The sequence below is a fragment of the Lissotriton helveticus genome, chromosome 8 (assembly GCF_964261635.1).
Source record: "Lissotriton helveticus chromosome 8, aLisHel1.1, whole genome shotgun sequence".
Taxonomy (NCBI): Eukaryota; Metazoa; Chordata; class Amphibia; order Caudata; family Salamandridae; genus Lissotriton; species Lissotriton helveticus.
The window spans coordinates 599,253,067-599,273,290 of NC_136069.1; the positions used below are offsets into that span (position 1 = coordinate 599,253,067).

The 20,224-nt window shown below is 47.6% G+C and overlaps 1 protein-coding gene across 1 annotated transcript in view; it reads left to right on the forward strand.

Annotated features, from left to right (window-relative positions):
* PIBF1 (progesterone immunomodulatory binding factor 1) overlaps positions 1-20,224 on the forward strand; it is an 853,407-nt gene that overhangs the window by 68,481 nt on the left and 764,702 nt on the right. The window contains exon 4 of the mRNA XM_078656041.1: positions 9,866-10,064. Coding sequence (XP_078512167.1) covers positions 9,866-10,064 — 199 coding nt within the window. The remainder of the gene's footprint in view (positions 1-9,865; positions 10,065-20,224) is intronic.

Genomic DNA, 20,224 nt, shown 5'->3' on the forward strand with positions numbered 1-20,224 from the left:
AGACATTGCGGTCCTGCAGGCCAGGCGTCCCCGGAGAATCGCCTACCCAGCACTTTTGAAAGAGATGCACAAAAGTTTTGAATATATTTTGCGTCCTCAGAAAAAAGAGTTGCTTGCTCTTTAGTTTACACATCTTCCATTGTCAGTAACATGTTTTTTTTTTTGGAGCTTCTAAAGTTCATCTCTAGTCATCGGTAACCAAACAGTGGTAAGTATGCATATAGTGGACCAATACAGAGAGAATAGGCCTCTGAAATCCATTGATGGTTTTCTTTTTAATCCAGTCTGATAGGTAAAATGATTGTTAAGCTGATGATTGTGAGTTAGGTGCTCCCTGCTGCAGACCTTCTGTAACCATCAGCTCAACCGTTTGAATCCCAATATGGCAGACTTCCCCCCCTCCACCCGAGGTTGGTGTACTGCCTAATATTGAACTAGGTAAAAATTAAAAGCTTTTCGTACTATCCTTCAAAACTGCCAAACTGTGTGGACAAACCCTATATAAACACATTCCTGAAATTCGCATCACTTGCCTTATTTTCATGCAGTGACTCAATCTGCTGCCATTTTTCTCCTCCATCTTGTCAGACTGTCTCCAAGTTTCTTGAAGCCCACCAGCCAGGCAAGGTTTTTGACAGTACATAACACACAACCTTAGTTTTCTCAAAACCATTTAGATTGCCCAGTGGGTTAGTGTGCAACCTGCAGCTAAAGTTCAGATTCCTCTGGACAGACACAAACTTTTATCCTTCAAGATTAGTCAAATGTTTTCCATGACGTTGAATAAATAAAACAAAGGTATTTGCAGCATTGCTTAGCTGAGACTGTTGGGGGCTGTTTGTAAAGCTTTCAGATCCCAAAAGTAGGAAACCAAACTGTCAGAGGTAAATAGTGGTGAAGATACATATAGTGATAAAGGGGTCAGGACAGTGAGAGGGTTTTTTTTGTTTTCAAATACTTGCGTCCTCGAATGTAATCTTAAGCTAACACTCATTACACTCAATGTTCCCTCTAAATATTTTTGTTTTTGTGTGGAAGCAAAATGTTTGTGAGCACGCTTTATTGAGCTGTGTGCGGGATCAAGATTGTAACATAAATACCTGCTTTGAGTTGTATGGCTCCCAGTAGACCCCACAAAGAGGGACAGGGAATGGGTTTCCCCTGATCAATCCAGTATAAAGTGGCACAGAAGAATAACATTTCAAAGCACACATATTTGTGGTGTTACTTTTTATTACTAGTATCCTTTACGTTAAATTGCAGTTGGAAATAATATTGATTAAAACCTAGATAGAATTTTATAGAGTGTGTTCCCCTTCGGAATTAGGACCTCGTAATTATGAATTCTGTGACAAAGCATTCTATTACAAGCACACAGGAATAATAACCTTTGGTCAAACCTAATGAGATTTAAAAATAACTTTACAGGGACTTTCTGGGGTCTTGTTTGTGGAGTTTTGGGGAAAATAAGAGGTACCTTTTTAAGTATGTTTGGTCAGTACATTGCCTGAAACAATAAAGGCATTGAAATACAGTAGGACTTCACCTTGGTTCTGGGACTATTTCTGAGAACATTATTGAAATATGATTAGAGCATTTAGCTGGAAACACTGATATTATATGGCTACAATGCAAACTTAGAAGCACTGCTCAATTTGTGAAAGAACATGTGCTGTGCCCACCTTTTCCTGAAGCCCACCAGTACCACTGTTGCATGTCGGGTTGCTGAATCCCAAGGTTCTCTTCTCTCGATTCACCTCATGCTTCCTTCATCCACCACAGTACTCTCCCCACCCCTTTATCTCGGTCTTGAAGGTTGCTCTTCATCCCATCTTTCTCCCTTTGTTACCTTTTTGATAATTCTGACAATTAAATTTTTTTTTAAATAATTGTTTTATTGGAAGGAAGAAAGCAAAAGTTAACGTCGTACAGCTGCATCATCAAGGTAAAAGCAAAAATAGTAGAGAAAAATAAAAAATACAGCAACAAGTGAAAAGCCATAGCTAATTGCCATGATGCACCAGTATTCACTCTTCCACCTCCACTCATACTCACTTTTTATGACTGATTTGTGTTATCTTTAGTCATTCATTCTCCTCTACACCACACTGTGTGATCCTAGGCAAGTCACTTTACCTCACTGTCTCAGTTACCATATAATCTAAAGTACAAGTTCCTAGACCTAGATTATCAAAGACATAGGGGGTTATATAAGTTGACATGGACATATATTATGTTTACTCTTCGTGTAGAATTGAGCTGAATCTGACCCCAGTAGTAGGTTCTAATACTTCTCATAGTATACTATGTGTCTGATCATGTGTATCAATAGTAAGGATTCAGCTGTCCTCCTGGTCAGTACGGAGTTACATCGGCAGAATAGTATATGTAATTTTTGCTGGGACAGATGGATTTGCTGCAGGTCCGGACTGACGTAGCAGCGAAGAGTCTTCAGCACTACTTAGCACCAACATAATAATAACCATGTTTTTTGGGACATCAAACTAATATATCCAGATATCTATCTGCCTGTCTACCCGAGGCAAAACAAAACTCCTTTCAGCAACCCACTTCTTCAGTTTATTTTGAAACGCTTAAATAAACTTTACCTAAATCATTAAAAAGCAGTGAACAAGATGGCGACGGAGTAGGACGCGTTTTCAGTCCCCTCCGGCGCCGGGCCTTCTAAAAGCATTTATTAGCACCACTCCGGGGCTCCTTCTCGGCCTCTGGCACTGCCTATGACCGCTGGAGACCGTGGCGACCGGCGACCCTGGGATTGAGTGCCCGGCGTCGCTCCAGACCTGAAGCGGCGCGCATTGGAGTCCGGGGGACGGAGCGGCAGTTCGCGGTGCACGGCGGACTGCGGGGAAAGAACCGGCAGCTTCGACTCTGTTGGGGTACCTCTCGTAGACCCCCGGCCCCGTCGGAGAAGACCCGGCCCGCCGCCGACGGATTGCCGGTCTTGGCGTGTGCGACGATTGGAGCCTGTGGGTCCCGGACTGTCGCGGGAGCCTGCCCCCCCGGCGCGCGTCCTACGCGAGCCCGGGGATTGCGGCCTAGACGCGGCCGGAGCCCCGGCCCGCCTCGTGGGGCGGCATACTGACGACCTGGGGAGGAGGAGCCTTCATCCGGTCGGCGCGACGAGCCCCGGCGGGGGCCCCTACACCGGGACTGCAGAGGAAGCAGCCGAGCTCTCGGGCAGCGCGTGAGGTGCGAGCCTGGGACCGCGGCCTAGCAACTACGTGTGGACTGAGCGGGTTGATGGGCTGCCCCTCGCACGGCTCCTGACCGCCGGGGGATCACGCGCTGTGTTGAACGGCTCCTGGGGAGCAAGGCCGCGCACGAGCGGTGAGGACATTGTGGATACACGGCGGTCCCCCTGCTGAGCTGTTTAGCGACCTTGGAGAGTGGCATAGGTTGTAGTGCGAGGTGTGGAGGCATCGGTCAACTGCGCCGACCGTTCCCATTGGACCCCGTTGCTACTCTGGGGGCACTGCACAAAGGATTGGCCTGCAAGCTGTCAGCACACTACGCTCGAATTGGTGGTGCTGTGTGCCTGGTTGTCGGTCTCCCCTCTGCTTTGGGTACAACGGATGAGTAAAGGTGGGCTGGAGACGACGACGGGAGTGACGTTTGGAGTGGATTTCTGACTTCGCTGGGCGACGCTTCAGCAGGGTTCCGGCCTGGGAAGGACTGGCCTCCAGAAAGAATAAGGGCGCGACGATGTCCTCCTCACAGCGCAAGGGGAAGCCCGGCAAAGAGGGTCAGCCTAAGGGGCCCCAGCAACCGGCCTCGCCAGGACCCAGTTCGTCTTCCGGGCGCTCGGACGATGAGGCTCCAGCCACTAAGGCCTTCATGACGGAACTCTTCACTTCGATCAAGGAGGATATTTCTGAGCTCAGGAATCAACTGGCGTCGGATCTTCGTGAAGTGCGCAGGGATGTTGATGGTATTGGTGAGCGAGTGGCCACGCTGGAAGACCACGATTTGAGCATGGCGAATGATGTCCACCAGCTGCAGCAAGACGTGATCCGGCTTACGGAGCAGAACCTAGACCTCCAGGCCCACACGGAGGATTTGGAGAACCGTTCCCGCCGGAACAATATTCGCATACGGGCGGTGCCGTGGGATGGTGAGCAAGGCGACCTTCGTGGTTATGTCCAGGCACTCTTCTTACAGATTCTTGGAGAGGAAGATCTGCAGGACATCAGGATGGACCGAGTCCACAGGGTGGGATTTCCCAGGCGAGGGGGAGGCCCACCCCCGGACATTCTGGTATGCGTGCATGATTTTCAGCTAAAGGAGCGAATCCTCCGTAAGGCGCGGGACCTCCCGTCTCTGCAGTTCTGTGAGCACCGCCCCCAACAGTACCAGGACCTGACGGCTTCCACGCTCCAGAAAAGGAGAGAGTTTCGGCCGGTGACCGCATTCCTGAGAGATCATAACATCTCCTACTCGTGGGGTCACCCTTTCCGCATTGTCTTCAGATGGCAAAATAGACTTGTACAGATCCGTTCCCTTCAGGCAGCAAAGGAGCTCCTTGGCATCGATGACCCGGACCCTCCGTTGGCAACTGGCGTCTCCCCTTCCCGGAGGCGGCGACGGTCCTCCTCCTGGCACAGGGTGGGCCCGGAGAGTGGCGTTGGGGGACCGGACCGCAGTCTCAGCTTGCAGGAGAGAGGTGCGGCAGTGGCGTCAGTGGCTTCAGTGACATTGGCTTCTTCCCAGCAGAGCTCCGGAGCGGCCTAACCCGGGAATGTGTGGCCGATGGTGCCGGAGGGGCACAGACACTCAGGTACCGGGGGTATGATTGAACTTTTTGTGAAGACACCCCGGACCGTGGCCCTAGGGACTCCACTTGTGATGTCCCGTGCCCACCTGGAGGAGGTACCCATGGTTTCCCCTTCTCTGGGACTGTTCAGCTTGACTTTTTGGGTGGGTTGCATGTTGGGGTTTGGGGGGGTTGGGGGTCTAGGGGGGGGGTTCTGGGAGGGGGAGCGTTGGGGAGGGGTTGGGGACAGGGGGGAAGGTGATGGCAACTGTTGGGAGCTTGAGGTGTGGCTGACCGAATGCGTGTGGGGGGGCTGGGGGAGGGAAGGGGGGTTTGGATGTCTGTGGTGAGGAGGGGGTGGCAGCAGGATGCATTGGCGACTGTGCAGCTGAGGGGATTGGACCTTCCTCATGCCTCTTAGCATTGGCACGTGGAATGTGAAGGGTCTCAACTCTCCGCAGAAGCGCCAAAAGATCTGGAAATACTTGCTGGACCATCATTTGGATGTGGTGGGTCTTCAGGAGACCCATCTGGCGCGCAAAGATGAGCTTCGGCTCCGCCATAAGCAGTTTCCCCTCATCTATAGATCCTCTGCCCCTACCAAGCACAGGGGGGTGGCTCTTCTTTTCAGGGCGTCCCTCCAGTTCCAGCCTATGGGGGTCTGTAGTGATAAAGAGGGTAGATGGTTGATGGTGAAGGGACTACTGTCCGGCTGTGTGTGCACGTTTGTGGTGCTGTATGCTCCCAATGCCCAGCAGAATGCCTTTCTTCAGGGCTTGTTGGATAAGATGGGAGAGTTTGTGGAGGGGCACTTGTTTATCTTAGGTGACTTCAATATGGTGTGGGACAAGGATTTGGACAGCTCTCGAGCCCAGAGGGCGGATTCCGGAACCTTCTCTGTTGCATCCAAGGATCGGATGGATGAGTTGGGGTTGATAGACGGTTGGCGGACTGTGCATACCCAGACCCGAGACTATACGTTCTTCTCCCCCGTCCACCACTCATACTCCCGCATAGACCACATCTTTTTGAGCCAAGCACTTAGGGGAGATGTCCGGGATTCTAGGGTGTTTCCACTCTCGGTCTCCGATCATAGTCTCCTGATTCTTATGGTACAGTGGTCGACGAGGGGGGATGGTTTTCGGAAATGGTATTTCCCGGCGGCGCTTCTTAGGGATGATACCTCCTGTAAGGCGCTTCGGGAGGCTATTAGGGAGTTCTTAGCTCTCAACCCCGCGACGGACACCTCGGTGTTCAATACGTGGGATGCCTGCAAGGCCTCACTGAGGGGCACCTGCATAGGACTTACTGCGAATCTCAATAAACTAAGAAGAAAGGAACGGGAAGAACTTGAGTCGGAACTTGCCAGCTTAGAAAGGGCGCATAAATTGAATCCATCGCGGGCGACCCTTCGACCTCTGACGGCTGTTAGAGGGAAGTTGAGGGCCCATTACGCGAACCGTGCTGAGTTCACCCTCCTGCGATTGCGGCGCGCGTCTTACTCGCAGGGGAACAAGGTGGGTAGGCATTTGGCCCGTCAACTGCGAGAAAAAAGAGAAAAGGAGTACATTGGTGGGATCCAGGAGCCGGGAGGTTCCCTGCAACATAGAGACAGGGATAAGGCGGGCATTTTTGGCCGTTTTTATGCCACACTGTATGAGGGTGACTCCTTGGATCGTGAGGAGCAGGAGGCGTTTCTGGCCGACCTTCCCATCCCGCAGGTCTCCGACGGGTGGAATGAGCAGCTTGCGGCCCCTTTTACTAGAGCGGAGGTGCTGGAGGCTATTAAAGCTCTGAAACCTAACAAAGCTCCGGGTCCGGATGGCTATACGGCTCTTTTTTATCAGTCATTCGCGGCGGAGTTGGTTGACTATCTGATCTCACTTTTTAACGAGATGGCGGCCACCGGTACGACCACTGGGTCTATGGCCGAGGCCATGATAACCGTGATCCCCAAGCAGGGGAAGGACCCCTCCAAGTGCGCTTCATATCGCCCGATAGCACTCCTCAATGTGGATGCTAAACTGTACTCCTCTATCCTCGCACGCAGGCTTCAGGATCTGATGCCGGCTCTGGTACATCCAGACCAATCTGGATTCATTAAGGGTAGACAGACACATGATAACTTGCGACGGGTAATGCACTTGATAGAGAAGGCTGACAGGTTCCGCATCCCGGCAGTGCTTGTTGGATTGGACGCGGAAAAAGCATTTGATCATGTCGATTGGGGATTCCTGTTCCGCACCCTGTCCGCATTTGGTTTTTCGCGCCAATTTCTCACTATGATTCGGGCTAACTATAGCTGTCCTAGCTCGCGGGTGATGATTAACGGTCATCGGTCTGCCCCCTTTCCACACTCACGGGGTACGAGGCAGGGATGTCCCCTCTCCCCTCTCCTCTTCGCGTTGAGTATCGAACCTCTAGCAATTGCAATACGGGGGAAGGAACAGATTGTAGGCCTTCCCTTTACGGGCGAGCAGCACAAGATCTCCCTATTTGCGGACGACGTGCTTCTGTCCCTGGGGGATCCAGTCCAATCACTGCCGTATGTTCAGGAGGTCCTGTACCGATTTTGAAGCAGTGGCTGGATTCAAGGTCAATTTCGACAAGTCGTATATCTTGAACCTGACTCTCCCCCATGCGGTTGTGGAGCAAGTGCGCTCGCTCACGGCATTGCCATGGGCGTCTGCCTCCCTGTTATACCTCGGAATACACCTGACTCCTACTATGGGGTCCTTATTTGCAGCTAACTTCCCCCCGCTGCTTGAGTCGATACGAGCTGATCTGGACCGATGGAAACCGAAGTTTCTATCGTGGCTTGGAAGAATCCATGCCCTTAAGATGGTGCTCTTACCCAAGTTCCTCTATCTTTTCCAGGCTCTTCCCATCCCTATAGGGGTAGATTTTTTCCGACGATTGAAAACCTTGATGTTGAAATTTGTCTGGCAGGGAGGACGGGCACGGATTCCATTTTCGACGCTGCGCCGACCGTGGAAGGAGGGAGGAGTGGGATTCCCGGATATGCATTTGTATTACAAGGCTGCGCAGCTCCGCGTAATAGTGGAATGGTCCCAGCAGTACTCAGAGAAGCACTGGCTACACATGGATAGGAGTGTAGTCGGGAGATCGATCTGGGACTTGGTCTGGAAACCCAAGGGGGATAGGCCTAATAATGCCTACATTAGCACTCCGACTAGCACGGTCCTCAAGGTGTGGGATACGATCTCCAGCGACGACCGCTGGACCACGTTTCCGTCTCCCTTTACCCCCATTCACTTCAACCCGGCATTTCCGCCTGCAATGCATGAGGGACCCTTCCGACTCTGGAGAGAGGGCGGTTGTAGGGCACTCACGCATCTGTTCCATGGAGAGTCCCCGCTCACATTTCATAACTGCATGAGGGACTATGGGATTCCGATTACTGAGCGCTTTCGCCATACCCAACTTCTTCATTGGGCAACTTCGGTGAGAGTGGGTGCAGCGGCCACCCGGCCGCCTTCCCAGTTCGAATCCTTCCTTCTACGCACTTCCACCATGAAAGGGACGATCTCCTTCCTGTATGGGTTACTATTGGCTACTGCGATCGCCCCGCGCCCCCGCTACATGGAACACTGGGAGGTCCTGCTGGAAAGGGATGTCTCGGAGGACGAGTGGAAACACCTTTGGAGCGATATCATGTCGCACAATCATTCGGTGGCACTTAGAGAAGCTCACTTAAAGACCATGCACGATTGGTATCTCTACCCATCCAAGCTCCATCGGATATTCCCGGCGACCTCAGACAGATGTTGGAGGGGTTGTGGACTCCTGGGAGACTTTCGCCACATCTGGTAGGACTGCCTGATCATCCGTCCTTTCTGGGCAGAAATTCTGGCCCATATCAAGGACATCCTGGGTTATCCGGTGTCCGACTCCATAGCCCATACTTTATTAGGTCTCCGTGACCCGCAATTAGAACACCAAACTAAAGCAGATAAACGAATCCTGTGGTTGTGTCTGGGGGCCGCTAAACTCACGTTGACGGTGGCATGGTAGAAATCGCAGGCCCCGGCCTTGTCACTGTGGCACGCGAGACTGTGGGGACTACTGAGCATGGAAAGAATGGCGGACATCTTCCTGGGCAATTTTAAGAATTTTATGTTTCGATGGGGTCCCTTGGTTCGCTTCCTGTCCCGAGGCTTACCGTCTGCGGTTTGCCCGCCCACGCTTCGCGCTCTTCACCTGTTCCTAGTTTAATCAGGAATACAGGGATGTTACGACTGGTCGTGTGTGTGAGAATGTGGTTGCCACCACCGGGGGGGAGGAGGGGGGGGGTCCAGTTACCCTATGGGTTTGGTAATGGTTGCGACGCTGTTCACATATGGGGGCTGTTAGCACTCTTCCTTTGCCGGGCACTTGGCCGAGCATGCGCTTCCGCCTGAACCTCCTTGGTGGGCGATGGACTCGTGGCCTGGACTTCGCTACATTGCCTGGTGGCCCCGCCGTACACTCCCCCGTTTGTATCCTCTGAAGAGTTTCTATGGCGTCCCCTGTGAGGGACTTATAGCGGACATGTCGCTTATGTTATTTTCCTTATTTTCTCTTACTCTCCTTCCCCTCTTTCTTACAAACTTCTAAAATAAAAATTTTACAAAAAAAAAGCAGTGAACAAAGCTTCTGTCAGAAGGGAAGAAATGAGAATGCATGTTCGTTTTACAGAGAACATATTTAATGAGGAATATCACCATTCCAAAGAAACACCCGAAATCTCCCTCGTCATTAAGTAAGGAAAACGTTACTTTGAAAGTATTTAGAAACTAGCCATGGTGCTTTTCCTTTTCTGACCTTTGAAACCTTTACAGTTTAAATAAAAGGAAAGCCTGCCAAATGCGGAATTGTTAACCAGCTTGCATACACAAATGACAGGATGCTTACGACGACGCTATTATCAGTCATCTGCCACACGAAAAGTGTGTGCGCTGTTAATCCATCTCTGCGCGGCATCAAGAATGAAGATGAGTGCATGCGCAGGCGCGCACCTTAAAGGGAACTGTGATTACAGCTGTTGGTTATTATCAGTTAATTTTTATACACACATTTTTTGTGACACAGAAAACATCAAGAACTGATGAAACAAGAAATGGAAACCATTTTGATGAGACAGAAACAATTGGAAGAAACAAATCAGCAATTAAGGAACCGTGCAGGTGACATCCGTCGTACTTTGCGTGATCTGGAGTTGACAGCGGATCAGTATGAGGAACTCAAGACTCTCCCCGATGAACAACTTTCCATACCTGAATATGTTTCTGTGAGTAATTGTTGATTTCTGCTCCAAATTCCATTTTGTGTATGTTTTCTGTATGTAAGATATTAACCCTCTTGCCTTTTTCCTAATGGCCAAAAATATTAGCAGTTACAGCGCTTTAATTCTGAAAGCTTTTGTCTTAAATGTTTATTATAGTAGCTTAAAAAAATGTTTGTTCAAATCCCAGATATTCTTTAAGTGATGGGATTAGATTCACAGTAATAGTTTCTTCTGTCAAACAAAATATGTGCTTGCTTTCTCCAAACAAAATCCTCCTCTGATTGGTGAAGGAAAAAATTAGAACATGAACGGATTTGAAATTTCAGATCTCACTGGCTTTCTTGCAGCATGTTCAAAATGAAGAGTATGATGTAGAAGGTAACAGCTCATGTTGAAAGGTACTGATTTTTTTATTTATTTTGTACCTCAGCCATGAATCGGAGGTGACAGTCCATTGACACAGGATCAGTGTAATAGTCAATGAGGGCAGCAGCTCCACATTTCTACAGTATTTTCAATAATCAATGGTCTTCTTCAAAGTTATTTTATAGTTCACATTTAAATGGCAATAGTGAAAACTACTATCCTGCATTAGTCTCCTTTCCAGCAAACTATTTACACTTATTCTCAAATTCATAATTCATTAAAGATTGACGCTGCCCTCGCCAAATGTTGAGACCTGGGATATCTTTTTGATTTCCACCATAAACATGTAACTTGAATTCTGGTTCCAACGAGGCCATAAATTATTAATATATGTTTCTCCTGAACCCCAGTTCTTCAAATAAAAATAGACTTGAAATTTAGAATGGGGTTATCTACCTCTTATTCCAGTATGCTACACATTGGGAGAAGTGTGGGTCAATGGTTAGAGCGGCAGACCCTGATGCAGAGGTCTAGCCCGGGACCAGGGTTCAATTCCCCGCCTCGGCGGGTCTTGGGCTAAAAAATTCCATGGACCTGATAATTCTTGCCTCAGTGCCTATTCCAATCATGGAGTCCCACTCTGCAACTCTGGGCAATAGCTTGCTTAATCTCCACAACAGCCCCCACAACGCTAAGGATGCCTGGCCTCCACCTTGGGGGTGCTCAGGAGTGGACACCTCACAGGGAAAGCCAGGATGGGTTCCACAGCGGTATTCGTACAAGCGCCTTGAGACCCTTGCGGGTGAGTAGTGCGCTATACAAGTATCAATTTACAATTTCTTCCCTCATACTTAGCCGATATATATTCAGATTAGAGCATATTGGCAACATTTGTTTCACATTGAAAGCATCCTTCCCACAGAGGACTTTAGTCCCTATTCATAATACAATTTAAGAATGACACAATAATAATATTCATTGTACTTGGATGCAATTAAGTACTATTTAATACAATTAAACATGTACATAACTTTTAAGAGAAGGTTTAAATAAGCCCCACACCCATGTGAAGTTCTGGTAACCCTCTAGTGCACCTATCAGACTTGCATACTTTTCAAAACTGTCTTCTGTGTAATAGTAATCTGCACTAGTGCCTTTTCAGTGGAGACACTCTTAGTTGGCATTGCAAAGCTGCCTCTCAATAAATCCTAGTTCTGCACCTATATGAATGCGCTCAAATGTTTGCCTGCATCCGTTTATAGCTCATGTAGTGGAAACGTATTAACTTGTTGGACATCAGTAGTATTTCTAATGCCTGATCCTTCTGTAATCAATAAGATTCTTTTCTATTGCCATACTTTGCAGATACCCCTCACAGGCCTTTTCTGTGAGAGTTTTGGGGTTTGATTTTTGTGATAAATGTTTCCGGAAGTTATATGAGTGCTGCATTGTTGTTCTCTAGCTCTATGAAAAGCAAAGGTCGGTATACCTCACAGTATTACATTTAGATTTGTTTCCCATTGCCACAAACATGCTTTATTTGAGTTAGGCTTTTCATTAATATTCTTTGAGGTCAGAGTCTTCTTTTCTTCAAGACGTTTCTCAGTTTTTATAAACTAAAGTAAGTATTTTAGATTCTGTTTATTTCTAGATGTTAATTTTCATAAGCTCACATAAACGGATATTACTTTTTGGCTTTCAAACATGATATTGATAATAATGATGGAAAAATATTCCTGTAACTCTAAGAGTCCATGTTCCAATGATTTTATTGCTAATACAAAATACAAATGAACATTCCACTTGGAAGCAGCGCCCCTAGCCATTGGGGCTGGGATTGATTGCATCTGCTCCCCCGGGCCTGTGCTACTATGGATTAGTAAAATGGGCCAAGTACAACCTTTTCGGTACTTGAACCTCAGTGGTACCATTGATGAGCCGTCGCAGACTTCTCAAGGAGGTTCTTGTAGGGTTACATGGCTCAGCAATCAACCCCAAACGTGCAGGAAGATAAATGTCCAGCCCAATGCTTTTTTTAATAGGAGATTAGTACTTTCGTAGACAGAAAGCAAAATACCAAAAACTGGTCAACCCAGGCACTCAGGTTGTATTTAACAATGTGTAGTAAAGAGTCACTACATTTATGGGTTTCCAAGTATGACTTTATTATATCATAAGCAACAGGTGTTCCCAGCTTGGCGGCAGTCAGGACTGTCTCAACATTCTAACACACACTCCAGGAAGCAGAGTGGGCAGTACCAAGAGGGAGATAAGGAGAGGGGTGGGTAAGGGGCAGGGAGGGCGAAGTTACAACACACCTTCCCCCCTAAAGGAAACAGAGAGGAGGGAGAAGAGAAGCTCCAAACAGGGGAGAAGGAAAGACAGCGGGGAAAGAGGGAAGGGGTGAAAGTAGGAGAAGGGGAGGAAGAGTGGAGAGGAGGCGGGTAGCAGGGGGTGAGGACAAGGAAAACAGGAGCTAATAATAGCAACCAGAAGACAACTAACTGTGACTCAGACACTTAAACTTAAGTGTGGAACAGACAGGAAATAGGCTGGAGCATATGGTCCCTTTGGTCCACTTGAATCCATAACGGGTCCTGACCTTGCCCTCCTCCCCTTAGGATGAACACCTTTTATACTACGGTAGGTGTAGCCAGTAGAGCCAGTCCCTTGAAGTCCTCTTCTGGCACCCCGCCTAGGCGCCCCTGTAGACATCAAGATAAGTCTGGAAGCAGGAGTGGGAGGCAGAGCAGAGTGGGACCTCAAATGTTTCCCTTAAGCTCCTCTGAGTGTGAACATAATGTGCGGATTAACCGACTTGTAATTTGTGCTCCTCCACAGGTCTTCAGGTGTGCATCAGGAAGGGTGTCAGGGCGGTACCACTATATTAGTCCTTGGCAGTAACAGGGGCCCCGACACACCCGACCTGGACCCTGAACCTGAAACGGCTCTCTCTCTCTCTCAATGTCATCCACGTTAACTGGTCTGGTCCCTCTCCTACCCTCCTTGCCTTTGCCATAGGCAGAGTCCAAACCTTTAATTACTCCGTTTCTAACGATTCCAGATCATTGTCATCAGACTCAGCTGACCTCAGTCTGTCATCACGCTCATTACCTTGACTCCCCTTTAAAAACTCTGTTGTTTTCCCTAGGCCACGGCATTCCCGCTTGCTGAGATAACTATCGAGTGGACCCTTCTCCCCTGACATGCAAGTGAGATACCTTTTTTTCTCTCACTCTCCATCTCACCGCCGTGATGCCATGGTAAATATTTAGCTTTATCCTCATCCTTTTCCATATCTCTTTTCTGTCCACCATTGACCACCATCTCATCCCTTGTTTCAATAATGAACTCATACCCTGTGGAACTTTGCCTCTTCTCACTGCAAATAAAGTGGTTGCTCCTACATTTTATTTTCCCTCGATCGAAGGTTTCATTTTCTGTGGACTCTCCCTTTCTCTCGAATTCTCCATTTTTCGCAAATTCTCTTCCTCCGCCTTTCCTCTCACCTTTCTTTCGTATTTCTCTTTCGTCCACCCAGCTTTGGTCCGTCTCTATTTTTTTTTTTGGTACATCCTTTACTACTACTTTTCTACAACCTTTATTGCCTGCCGAGTGAGCGATCCATGTTTCACCATTAGTTGTAACCATGTCGGCCACTCTCCCTTTAACTGGTTTCTCTTGCCCCTGTCTGTGGAGGTCAATAACTCTTTCTAGTTCACATTTGTGTCCATATTCCTCCATCATTTTATTCCTGGACTCTGACGATGTGACTCTTAGCCACGTCCTTTTGTGCTTGAGTAGGTTATCCTTACACTCTATACTTTGCCATTCATTAGTTTTAGTGATAACACTTTCTCCTTTTCTTTTGAAATCTCCTTTTTCCCCACTTATTCCTTCTCCGTCATTTCTCTCTCGTCTCTCAACTTCTTTTCCATACACTTTATTATATGCAGCTTCTTCCATATCACACGAACCCTTAGATGTCGGCGCATAAATCTTTTGTGCTTCCCTTTTTGTTCCCTGCACTCCTTGGGTCAGCGCCCGTTCAATCTCATGTTCTTTTCTACCTCCATTATCTTTTATTTTCAATTTCTTTTGACCCTTCCACTCTGGCATGGTGGATCCTCTTTCCGTTATAAGTAGAGTACTCCCAGTATCTTTTCCCATGTGCATTAACTCCTTTACTGTGTAACCTATATCGTCAAAGTTCTTCTCAGAGTATGTTTTAAGGGACATGTTGGTCTCTATAAATTCATCCCCCTTTTCTTTTGCTAATTCCATATTCCATTCCTTCTCGTTCACCAACTTATATTGCTTTCCTGGAACTGAGACCATTTCTGTCTTCACTTCGCCCAGGGAGGTGGTACTCTCCGGGTTTATTTTCCTAGAGTTATCTTCCTCTTGGCTATCCATTTTATCTTTGATCAATTCAACCCTTTGTGCCTTTACCCACGAGACTTGTTTTCCATGACCATCCCATGCGCACGAGATGTCTTTATTCACATTTCTGTGTGGCCCCTTCGTGAGCATTTTCCTCGTTCCGCAGTGCTTCTTCCGTCTTTCGGTTCCTAGACTGTGAAATGCTGTTTCAGCTCTTTCCTCTGGTATGAGATCTTCATCTTCCTTCTCAACAACTGATATGTGCATCTCAACATACTCTTTCCACTCACCCCGTCCTGCCATGTTCCTTTTCTTTCCCTCCATACACGGCACAGATGGCGATAACTTATACTTTAAGGCTCTCTCCATGTTATTTTCTGAACTATAACTGGGAATTCATGTGGAGATAAGATGTCCCCCTCGAGCAGACAGGTGGCGGTAGAGGTGCACCTGGAAGAGTTCTCTGTCGCCCTGATCCGATTACTAGTAATGCATTGGCTGTGTGCGCTGGGGTTCTCCCATGTGAAGGTCAAATTACCTACTCCTTCTTCTGTTGCCCTTCTAGTTCCCCCTCTCTGAAATCACGGAATAAGTGTTGAATGCGCCGTCAGTAGATCTATGGCTCTTGAGGATTCACTGTCACAGATGCCAGGTGTTAGGATGTCCCTAAGAGGACGTGCCGCCTCTATTCAGTATTGAATCCGCCACAGGGGTTCCTCACACCCCCCTCACTCAGCTCTACTCATGCTCTACTGCAGACCCGCTTCATATGACTACTACAATAAGTGATGCGTTCCTTGCTCCTCCCAACGTTTCCGAGGCTTAATGTAGCTGTGAAGTTATGCTACGGGCCAGAGCCGATCCCTTTTCACCGAGGTTCCTCACACGTATACTCTCCTCATTACACAGATAATTACTAGTGTACTTTTGTAATCCTAATTTCCATGAAGGGAGGGCTAGCTCACCCAGATTTCAACTTCATAACACCTTTCTTTTCTAGCCTTAAATTTTTTTTTTTCAAAGTCTTACCTCAACTGACAGGCTCCCTCCTTGGAACAGATTCTGTCTGAGAACGCTTCTCGGAGAGGTGCCGAGCACACCGTCTCCTCAGCCCAGCTCACAGCAGAGGCCGTGTTTCACCCTTTCTTCATTCCTCTGTTGAATACCCCCGTTTTTTTTTTTTTTCATCCAGAATCTCAGCTAGCCCCGGATATTCCGCCCCCTTCCACAGCCTAACGTCCGCGGCTGCACACTCAGGGACATTTACACTTGTCCTCTTTCTCTGTCTTCGTTCTGATTCGGGCTGCAGGGAAGTGACGCGATGCTCTGAAGAATGGCGGCGATGTTCTCGGGCAGGGATTACTATCCTCAGGTAAAGACTTTGGCGTTTTCCTGAGCTCAAGTACTGTTTAATTTCTTTTTCACTATGACCAATGCCATCCCCCGCTGAGCCAAGATCTTCACATGCATTTAGACGGCTCACCACACAGGCTACCACCGCGTAATTGGGTCTCACTCCTTCCCCTTACACACGGACTTTCACCTTGTCCTGTGCTCTGCTCAGCCTTGATCCTTTGTTCCAACTGGCGCTCCTATCGATATTCCGCCAATTTCGAAGCTCCTCAGTTCGGGTCTCACTCCTCTTCACCGCCTCACTCTCATTGGAACGCCCGACGTTGATCGTCACTTCATTCGCCTCAGTTTCTCAACGTGACGTACTTGCATATTACCTCATATCCCAGGCTAATATTTTCACTTCAATACGCGGAGAGAACGCTATCAGCAATTCCGTCTCCCGCTCCGCTCAGCTTTCCATAAAAGCTTCAGCTGCTCACCTGATGAACTTCCTCTCCGTTCAGAGTTCATCCACTCGGGCTTCCTCTTCAGAGTCTCCTTTGAACGCCCGACGCAGCTAGTTCACTCATTACTTCATCTCATTTTCTCCCGAAACTGGTTGTGCAAACCAGAAATACCAGCAGACATCAAATCAGGAAGAAACAGTTATTCCTTCACAACACGGCACCAGTTCATCTACCCAAACTTCACACCCGACTTCCAGTTACTTTACGGAATCGAGAATCTTACGTCCCCCGAACGGGATCACCTTTGTGGGTACAGTCTGGTTTACCGGTCTGCTCTCCTGTGAACTTCAGATTTAATCGATGAGTCCTTCACTTCAATTAACCACTCCGCTCAAGCTTTAAAGTATGTCCAGGGGGGATAAACACCACGCTGACCCTGGCTCAGCTCCTCTTCCTCGTCGCCACGAAATGTAGTAAAGAGTCACTACATTTATGGGTTTCCAAGTATGACTTTATTATATCATAAGCAACAGGTGTTCCCAGCTTGGCGGCAGTCAGGACTGTCTCAACATTCTAACACACACTCCAGGAAGCAGAGTGGGCAGTACCAAGAGGGAGATAAGGAGAGGGGTGGGTAAGGGGCAGGGAGGGCGAAGTTACAACACAATGTAAAAAAGTCCGAACACAAATGTAATTGCAGTGAAAACAAACTTTCAGTGTCGGTCACAAGCACAACCTTTTTATTCTTTACTTCCAGGTCTAAACGACTTGGGAACTATGGTTGCACTGTGGTTTTTTTCTTGAATTCATCACCTCTCTAGACTGTTCTTTACTAAAATCTGTTTACATGAACTATAACTCGAATTTAAAGTAACTATAAATTATAAAACCTATTCTTAATATATACATCCTTTGTGTTATAATATCCACTGTCTTGAAAAAGTCACGTTGGTGACGAAATGTGTCCGTAGTTTTTCTGAAGCAAGAACCTATTAAGAAATGGATTGTACAGATGAATATCACTTTGCATCTCTTCGTGAATAATTTTTGTTTCCACAGCAATTACCTTTGTGTCCATACTTATAAACAATGTTAAATACCGCCTCAGTGCCTGTGTCGACGTGATTTTGTAAGCGTTTGTGGTCTTCTGTCCCATGACTGTGGATAACACTTTGGTAGTAGGGCGTTGTCCAACCCATGAGCACCGAAACTCATAGGAGATATTTGTACCCACTACTGACTTTGTGTATCCTTTAGAGGTGCGAATCAGCTACCACCACTACTACTGTGTTTCTATTGACAGGAAAGCAAAAAACTACTGTTAGACCTGGCATCTTGTGGCGTAATTTCTCATCTTTTTGCTTCGGACCCCCTGTTTTTGTCTGTGTGCTGCATTTCGTTATTGCTGGTTTAAGACTCTGGGCTCTTTACCACTGCTTTCTGTGTAAAATGCATTGGTGATTGGTCTATCCATGCTTGGCATATTTGATTTACTTGCAAGTCCCTAGTAAAGCACACTAGGTGTGCCCAGGGCCTGTAAATCGAACGCTACTGCAGGACCAGCAGCACAGACTGTGCCACCCACATAACTAGCCCTGCAAGCATGTCTCAGACCTGCCACTGCAATGTCTGTGGGTGCAGTTATAAACTGCCATGTCGATGGCAAGTGCACCCAATTGCCAGGCCCAATTCTTCCCTTTTACTACATATAAGTCACCCTTAAGGTAGGCCCACGGCAGTCCGATGGAAGGATGCCATCTATTTTAAAGGTAGGACATGTACTGGTGTGTTTTACATGTCCTAATAGTGAAATACTGCTAATTTCATTCTTCACTATTGCAAGGACTATCTCTCCCATAGGGGAAAATGGGGATTTCCGTGAAATATCTTTTAAGTGTAATTTCTCATTGAGCGCAGATAGAGATTTGGAGTTTGGGATCTCTGAACTCACAATTTAAAAATACATCTTTTGATGAAGTTGATTTTTAAATTGTGTGTTTGAAAATGCCACTTTTAGAATGCATCAAATATGAAAGCAGTTGCTTAAAGGTGATTTGAATAGATTGCAATTGATAAAGTAAGGTACAATGACTGAATGTATTGTATCCAAAATCTGCTGAATAAAAAAGCAGTATTGTGAATTGGAGGCCAGGTAATTTCTATTTTGTATAACTTTTAGAAAGTGGGCATTTTATTGCTTAACTGTTCTGTGCCTCTGCCTATCTATAAAATATATGTCTGGGTTGGCTGACAGTTGGGCTCTTGTGCATTCACTCTAGACAGTACACAAAGGGAGCTGAGGTGTGCCTTGCTTATCCGGAAGGCCCATCACCAGGCTGATGGGCCTTCCTGAGCTAGAGTGGTAACTGACACCTGAATAGGGCTGTGCCTGTCCTCACAAAAAGCTGTCTCTACCCCCTGTAGTGTGTCTGGAGCCAGTGCAGGAAATGGCAGGGTCTTGTGCACTACAAAGACTTTCCTTTGAAGTTTGTCTACTTCAAAGCCAGGAAGGCATATAAGTATTGGACCTCTAACACCACAACATCAGAAACTTTGCTCTGTTGTGCTGGCCTGCTGCTTCTGTCCTGAGAGTGAAAGGACTGGACTTTGCTTTCTACTTCCTGCTTCCAAGGTTCTCAGAGTGCTAGTGTGTGCTTGCCTCCCTCGTATTAAGAAGTTTCAGGGCCATCAACGACTACACCTGCCAGTGCTTGGGCTCTTCTCCTGAGAATCCTGACTTGCCAAGTTGTGCTAAATCCAGTCCCTGGGACCTTAGAAGCGCAACCTGGTGATCTTAAAGAGAAAATCCACACATCGACTCCCAGCAGATGTTTTCTCGACACATCGCTACTGCCTGCACCGAAGCGTGTTTCCAGCTAGAAGGATCAACCACAGCTTTCACCGCAGGCCCCAACTCGCGGTCACAGTACATCAGAAGAATCGATGCGGACACCGACTCTTCATCAACACTGCATTGCAGTAAGGAACCGAGGCAGCATGTCCAGAAACCATCCCATCACTTTCCCGGCCATTAAGGGACTTATGCATCCCTTCCCCTGTCAGCAAGGAATCGACGCCTGGGCTTTTCCGGTGCCTCACCTCCTCTGCGCCTTTCACTGTGTTTGATTTTTAACGCATCTAAGGTACTTTGTGCTAAACAAACGCATCCATTGATTTCTATGGACTAAACGCGTAATATTTTAAAAGTAATATTTTGGAAGATTCCTTTCCTCCCCAAGAGGGCAAGACACTTGAGTCTCTACCGCTCATGTATTACCTAGGCCCCCTTAGGGGCATGGGACAAGGTGATGGAGAAAAGAGCGCTAACAACATTCCCATCACCACTAACACCTATAGTAGGCAACCTGGACTTCACCCCTGGCTTATGCGAAGAGACGTTCGCTCAGTGGACCAGGGAGGGCCGCAGGTCCATTGGGCACTTCTTGGACGAGACCGGTCCTCTGACCATCGAATGCAGCAGGAGCTCCCTGAATCAGAGAGGTACAGATACCAGCAAATTAGACACTGGGTGATGCATCCGAGGTCCGTCCCCAGGCACTAATGCATCTAACTACATTCAAAGGGTGGCTTTTAACCAAAAACACAGACTCC